The 8,053-nt window shown below is 44.3% G+C and overlaps 1 protein-coding gene across 4 annotated transcripts in view; it reads right to left on the bottom strand.

The window, feature by feature from the left end:
- Nucleotides 1-716: 716 nt before the first annotated feature.
- trappc9 (trafficking protein particle complex subunit 9) overlaps nt 717-8,053 on the bottom strand; it is a 148,722-nt gene continuing 141,385 nt past the window's right edge. For all 4 annotated transcript variants that reach the window (XM_056411845.1, XM_056411854.1, XM_056411827.1 and 1 more), the window contains 2 exons: nt 2,866-3,089; nt 717-1,823 (listed from right to left, as the gene is read on the bottom strand). In XM_056411845.1, the coding sequence (XP_056267820.1) occupies nt 1,644-1,823; nt 2,866-3,089 (404 nt within the window). In that variant the 3' untranslated portion in view covers nt 717-1,643. The remainder of the gene's footprint in view (nt 1,824-2,865; nt 3,090-8,053) is intronic.

The following is an 8,053-nucleotide window of genomic DNA, read 5'->3' as shown; positions in this document are numbered from 1 at the left end:
CAGTCACACACCTTCTCTTCCTATTAATCTAAATAAATAAATATATAACACAGTAATAAGCGCGGAGCGAGGGCGTGACTTTGGAACCAACGGATGTGAGTGGATTCACCGATGTGTTGTTCACAATATGGAAACTTACTTATTTATGAGGAGCCGCTCGGGTGACCTTCACGTGTGACCTTCACGTGTGACCTTCACGGGTGACCTTCACGTGTGACCTTCACGTGTGACCTTCACGGGTGACCTTCACGGGGGGAAGAAAACTAAAAGAGATCCTGGAGGGGCCGTTTACTGCTGGAGTCTGTTGGTACTTCGAGGGACCGGCTGGTTCCGGTTGCCAGGCGGATCACGAGTTCTCGTTGTGGGTTTACTGGTCGACTCCCAGTCGGCCCAGTGTGGTGACGGCCGACATTATTCGAGGAACTGTTCTTTCAAAAGGTCAAGAGCCAGTTAAACGAAACATATCGGTGTTGAACCCGGCCACCCGAAATAAAAATGCAAAGTTATTATTATTACTCGGAGATGTTTTCCTCGGAAATCTGTTTATGGATTTTTTTCCTCGGACGTGAATGTCAGACTCGAGCTTCCCAAAATGTGACGAAAGGTCAACTCAGCGGCCAGAAGATGAAGATGGACTCCCGGCTACAATGGAGACGATATGGATGGACAAAAAAATAGAAACTGTTAGGTTAAAATAAGGTCAACATATACACGGGTTGCTTCTATTACAATTTATTTACAGCGATACGTCACACATGAAGTCGGCTAGTCGAGGACAACCGGGAGGAATCAGTGAAAACATCCAAACGGCAGCAGAAATAAATGGATCTCACGTGGACATGGTCCGATTTCCAGTGTTGGTTTTGTAGCTCGGAGGTTTTCTTCCCTTCAGAAGATATTTTTGCGATTGCAAAGAAACAAAATGACGAACTAAAGAAACGTTAAAACCCGACGGCGAAAGACGAGAACGAGCGTGACAGTGATGTAACGCTCGGTCGCATGAGAAAGCTAACCTTCATACGTCCTCGCAAAAACTAGAAGCTTGGTAACATGCTTTTCCTTCCCCAGCTACCGCCAGCAGCTAGCTAACTAGCGGTTAGCACGCTAGCTATCCGTTAGCACGCTAAAGACGAGAAAGAGTGTGACAGTGATGTAACGCTCGGTCGCAGAGGAAAGCTAACTTTCGTACGTCCTCGCATAAACGAGAAGCGTGGTAACATGTTAACGACTTGCTTTTCATTCCCCGGCTACCGCCAGCAGCTAGCTAACTAGCGGTTAGCACACTAGCTAGCTAAAATGGCTGAAAACCGTAAAACGCATTAATTCAGCGCGACTTTAGCGTCTGTTTTCCGTCTGGCATTGACTGTGTGAAAGACTTCAGAGTCGACCGACGGCATCGAGTCCTCTGACAAGGAAATGATGTGCGGATCCTTTAAGAAGTGTTCTCGAAGAGAGAGAAGCGGCTAGCAGCTAACGCCGCTGGCCGCGCGCAGGAGTGTGTGTGCGTGTGCGGTTGCCCATTCACAAAATGATATTTACATGTGATTCAATTCACAAGAATGTTGTATTTACAGAGAGCAACATCAACACAATTCCCCCCCCCAGACCCCTCAGGCCCTGAAGCCCCCTCAGGCCCCGCCCACTCAGGCCCCGGCCCCTGGCTGGCCGTCCAGGGCCCGGATGTGGACGCTGGGCAGCGTGAACCAGGCCAGAGGAAGCTCCCGCCCGGCGCTGTCGTCCTGGAACTTGATGTTCAGGAAGAAGTCTCCGGTGTAGAGGAAGAGCAGCGCGCCGACGCACAGCGAGCTCTCTTTGGGCTGCACCTGCAGACGGAGGAGAGGAAGCGTTAGCCGCCGCCGCCGCGGGGCCCGGCACGCCTTCAGAGGAACCGGCTGCGATGGAAACTCGCGTTCCCCTTTCGCTCCAGAACGATTCCCGAACTGGAAGTTGGTTTGAACATTTTGGCTTTTATCTGCTTTTCAGGATTCCAGCTCGTTGATTGGCCGACAGCAGAAACACACGAGGGCCACGCTGAGGAACACAATGTGGCCCCTGATGTCACCAGAGGGGCAGCAGATGCCCCATCATTAGATCATCTAATAGCGCTTTGTTTTTGTTCTTCGTTTCGTCTGTATTGTCTTTACTAGGAACACACAATCAATAAATATGATTTTTATTGAAAAAAAGAATAAATAAGTATACATTTTTGATAGTTAAAAAAAATGTTAATAACGATAAAAAAACAAAAATAAATAAGAATAAAATTGAATATTATTGTTTGACTCATTAATCCAGTTTTTTTTAATAAAAGAAAATCACAAAACACTTATATTATTGCCTAATAGTCTTATTATTGCCTAATAGTCTCATTATTTTCTAAGTCTTATTTTTGCCTAATAGTCTTATTTTTGCCTAATAATCTCATTATTGCCATAGTCTTATTATTGTCTAGTAGTCTTATTATTGCCATTTTTATGATAATTGCTCATATCCTGTTAGCCTAAATAAGAATATTTATTATTTTTGATCAAAGGTTAAATGTTATTTCACAAGTTTTCCAGCTAGTTTGACCATGAAGGCCTTTTCTTGACGACAGAACCACACCTCTGCCTTTTGGCCTATTTTGCTGGAGTAAAGATGGAGTTTACACGAAGGAAGGGACATTTTCTGAATTTCCAGTTGCCGTTTTGCCTAAATATATATAAAATATTGATGGTTTGGTTTAAATGGGCAGAGTGTGTGTTTACCACCGGTGGAAATATTGCATTCAACTTAAAATATTGCGTCTATTTGAGTATTTAAATGATGTAACACAGTAAAACACACTTGTAATAATCTGACGCCCCCCCCCCCCCCCCCACTGACCGCGTCGATGAAGAAGGTGTTGGAGCCGATGAAGGTCACGGCGTCGCCCAGGTCGTAGTTCTGCACGCCGTTCTGGAAGTCCTGGTACGGCACCACGGTCAGCGCCAGCGGCCCCACCGGGTTCTTGCTCCGGTTGGTCAGACGCACCTCCAGCGCCACGGCGTCGCCGGCCCGGCAGTCGGCCACGGCGTCGCAGTCGCACGGCTCCCCGTTCACCAGCACGTCTGGAGAGGAGGAGGAGGAGGAGGTTAGTGGAACTGTGGGGGGGGTGAAGATAGACAGAGCATCCAGCAGGAGCCCCCCCCCCCCCCCCCCAGGACATTCAGTTCTCCTCGTCTGTATCAGAAGCCGGCGGCGGCACTCAGGACGACTCGGGAGACTTTGTGTGAATAGCGTGTCGGTTTTTGCCGACACCGCCATTTATTGAGTTTACATTATTTAATGCGCTGCTTTTCGTAAACGTGTCCGCGGCGTTGAATTATTAATAACAGACTCTCAGCTGTTGTTTTGAATGTTCTTTGATGTCAGGTTTTCTGATTCAAGCCAGGAATTTGCAAACGAATAAATAAAAAAGGTGTCAACTCGGCGTGTTGCTCTTAAGCCAACGTTAAACTCTGAGAAGTTTGAATGAATCCATGTTTCTAAACCGCAAAGTTATAAAAGCATGATCCTAGATACTGACATTCATACATGATCAAGTCACACGTGATAGCACTAAAAGCAGTCAATCATTTTCATTTCTTTAAAAATCCTGTCAACTGAATTCAATGGCACATTATATATATAAAAATATAAGTATAAATATATATATATATGTATAAATATATATAAATAAATATATAAGTATAAATATATATAAATAAATATATATATAAATATATAAGTATATACAAAGATAAATATATATATACGTATAAATATATAAGTATAAAAGTATAAATATATATAAATATACAAGTATAAATATATATATAAGTATAAATATATATAAGTATAAATATATATATATACAAGTATAAATATATATAAATATATAAGTATAAATATTTATATATATAAAAGTATAAATATATAAGTCTAAATATATATATATACAAGTATAAATAAATATAAATATATAAGTATAAATATATATATATATATATACAAAATAATAATATATAAGTATAAAGAAAAAGAAAACGTGCATTAAAAGTTGAGAACATAATCTATGTTTTACTTTTAACTGAGATTTGCCAATGAAAGAGACCCAGTTGCTTAAAGACCAAAGTTAACACGCCGGTGAACATTCTGCTTCTTCTGCCCAGCTGAACGACGAGCCAACAGAACACACTGGGTCTTCACATCGCTGCCGTTTGGGCTCCGATTCATGAAGCTCCAGAAATAACTCGGGTTCCCTGAACCGTCGGCGGCGAGGCGTCAGGAGAACATCGAGTTGCTTTACCTTTCCTTCCCCGCGGTGATTTGCATATGAAAACGTACGAATTCAGCTTTTTTTTACTGAGACGCACACAAACATACACATAACACAATCCTTTCTCATAGCCGGCGGCACTAAGCCTAATAGTGACACCTTCTTGGCACGCGGTTATATTTAGTTCCTTCAAAGTCTTGTTGCTAGGAGATGTGCAAATTCTAGGTAGCCCACATGGACTCAAAAACTGGAAATACATTCTTTCACATTAAAGCGAACAAAGGAGAACGGTTAGTCTGTAATGAGCTGATGAACGCCCACACACACACACACACACACACACACACACACACACAATCAGCTGATTGAGATAACCAACGTGGAGAAACAAGCAGTGGGAAGAAGCCGCGGCCGACTCTAATGAGGAAAACTGCAAATGTGTAAAAATAAAACGTGTGATTTGGTTTAATAATTCTTATTATGAAGTAAAAAAATAAATAAAATAATTGCACCGACTCGAGGAGTCGACACGGGTTGACATTGACCTCTCAGACTACACGAAGAATCAAACGTACAAACGTATCTCGTTTCTAGAAGAATCAAATATATATATTTTATATTATTAATAAAAACAAGACAGTTTGAGAAAAGTCCCAAAAAGAAGTTTCTCATATTTATTCAAATATTAGAACATGCTTGAAAGAATTTAAAGACGGCCTGACGCTAGCAGCTAATGTTGCTAACGGCTTGAACAGCGCTAACAGTCATGATCGAGCTGACAGTGAAAACTTGGGGGACCGTAAACTTTAAAATGATCATCGTTCAAATAAAAATGACGTTTAAAAGTGGCATTTCATTTCTTCAACGGCCCGCTTTTCAAACCACGTCGTTTTTTACAATCTGACGACCTTTACTGGGAAAGCCAACAGCCCCGCGGAGGCAACCCGAAGCTGTGCATCCTGGGAGTTCTTGAAGTGAACATAAAACCGTAAAACCTAAGAGATTAAAAGTTCAACCGAGCGTTTTGGGATAATTCTGCCCAACGACGGCCCGGCTGCCCGTTAGCGGCCGTTAGCTCCCGTTAGCTCCCTGCTAGCCGTTTGACGCGAGGCGGTCGTCTGAGTCAGAGACTCACCGCTCAGAAAAGGCCCGAACACCAAAGAGGACACAGAACGTCTCTATTAGGACTCTAAACACTCGGGTTGATTCGACGGCAGCTGATTCACTTATGTTGGTTGTCGCTGCGTCCCGTCCAATAAGAAGCCGAGCCCTCCTAGCTGCCTTTCTCTTAAAGGAACAGCGTCGACAACCGCAAAGAGGGAGCACCATCGAAAAACGAAGACAGCGGTTTCCACCTGGATGGAGGAAGAAAAGGAGGTGTGTCTGTGTGTGTGTGTGTGGGGGGGGGGGAGCTGGAGAGGAGAATAGTAGAGAAAAGAGCAGCGGGGGGAAGAATTGTGGAGAAGACAGGCCACGAAATACTGAAGAGGTCAAAGGTCAGGATGCGTTTCCTTTAAGGGGGAAACTGCTGCACGTAAGAACGGACTTCTGGAAGCGTCGACGTTCTGCGTGTTGACGGCTCGTTAATAAAGAGTCGGGAACGAGAGGAAGCGATCCGATTGGTTGACGCCCCGCCGGGCCGGTGCGGCGCGTTGCGCAACACGTGTAGCCGACTCCGACTCCTCGCTCTGCCCAGACGCTGCTGCTGGAGTCTGCAGAGGCAAAGCGCTGAGGCAGGCGTCGCCACAGCAACCAGGAGAGAGAGAGAGAGAGAGAAAGAGAGAGAGAGAGAGAGAGAGAAAGAGAGAGAAAGAGAGAAAGAGAGAGAGAGAGAGAAAGAAAGAGAGAGAGAGAAGAGAGAGAGAAAGAGAGAGAAAGAGAGAGAGAGAGAGAGAGAGAGAGAGAGAGAGAGAAAGAGAGAGAAAGAGAGAGACTGCCCCCACGAGTAGGAAAGCCACAGATCAATCCGCCGCTCAGAGATTAAACGAGCCCCTCCCCTCCGCCGAAGATGAAGACGAGGCCCGTCACTCTGGAGGAGATTCGTCAGCCGTCGGCGAGACGGATGCCGCGCTTCACGCTTCACGCCGAGTCGGCTCGTTAGGACGCGCTCGTCAAACGGCGAGCGCGGAAACGAGGAGAAGTCAGACAAATGACACCCGGATGGATACAGATGTTCGGCGCGGCTCACGGGACGACGGCGCTCCTGAAATGTGGCGTGAATAAAATAAAATACAAAAAGGGGGGGGGGGGTACTCTGCCGCCACAGAACATATTGCATCATCAATATGATGGTGTTTAGTGCATACCTCAGTGTGTAGAGTTAGTGGAAAGGCATGATGTTGTTGTTGTTGTTGTTTTTCTTACAGTTAGAAGTGTGCCAAAAAAATGCTGTTGTATAATTCCCTCCGGCACATTAAAAAAGTGAATACAATTAACTTTCACTTCATTGGCCACAATGGAGACGTGAAGAAATGTCACCCACAGATACACAAACACTCCAAAAATATCAATATGGAGTTAATAAAACTATTGATTGAAGTGAATAAATCACCCCACAGAACAGTTCCTCAGAGGGAGGAAATCGAAGGATAATGAATGCCTTTGAGGATGAAAGAAAGAGCTAAAACAAGAGCTGCCGCACAGCGTTACATAACAACCGTGTGAAACCCACAACACACAAAGGAGAACTAAACTAAATGTTAACTGAGTTTTGATTTTTACATCGTTTACATTATTCCAAGATTTCACTGGAGTGGAAAACCCTTGAGACTTTTCCTCCGACAGAATAAAACCATCAGATTGGTTGATGACCAGGTCGCCGGAGCCCCGAGGAGCCGCAGGAAGTCTAAGAATAACTTCCCCTCTCATCACCTTCCCCTTAACGAGGCCTCTCTCTCGATACGCGTCGTCTTTCCCCGTCGAGGAACATTTACACATTCCATCAGGCACATGTTTGGACACCCTCCCACTTACTTGAGGCTCCACCTTTATCAGCGGGGGCTAGGAAGCCGGGCACACCTCTTTAAACCTGCGGAGTTGCGTTAACATCGGACTTCTCCGAGAAGTCCGTTGTTAACGCAACTCCAGAAGTCCGATGTTGATGCAACTCCAGAAGTCCGATGTTAATGTAACTCAAAAAATCCGATATTAATGCAACTCCAGAAGTCCGATGTTAATGTAACTCAAAAAATACGATATTAATGCAACTCCAGAAGTCCGATGTTAATGTAACTCAAAAAATCCGATATTAATGTAACTCCAGAAGTCCGATGTTAATGCAACTCAAAAAATCCGATATTAATGTAACTCCAGAAGTCCGATGTTAATGCAACTCAAAAAATCCGATATTAATGCAACTCCAGAAGTCCGATGTTGATGCAACTCCAGAAGTCCGATGTTAATGTAACTCAAAAAATCCGATATTAATGCAACTCCAGAAGCCCGATGATGCAACTCCAGAAGTCCGATGTTAATGTAACTCAAAAAATCCGATATTAATGCAACTCCAGAAGTCCGATATTAATGCAACTCCAGAAGTCCGATATTAATGCAACTCCAGAAGTCCGATGTTGATGCAACTCCAGAAGTCTGATGTTAATGCAACTCAAAAAATCCGATATTAATGCAACTCCAGAAGTCCGATGATGCAACTCCAGAAGTCCGATGTTAATGAAACTCCAAAAGTCCCATATTTACACATTCCATCAGGCACATGTTTGGACACCCTCCCACTTACTTGAGGTTCCACCTTTATCAGCGGGGGCCAGGAAGCCG

The sequence above is a fragment of the Pseudoliparis swirei genome, chromosome 1 (genome assembly GCF_029220125.1).
Source record: "Pseudoliparis swirei isolate HS2019 ecotype Mariana Trench chromosome 1, NWPU_hadal_v1, whole genome shotgun sequence".
Taxonomy (NCBI): Eukaryota; Metazoa; Chordata; class Actinopteri; order Perciformes; family Liparidae; genus Pseudoliparis; species Pseudoliparis swirei.
This window is presented reverse-complemented; position numbering and strand designations above follow the sequence as displayed.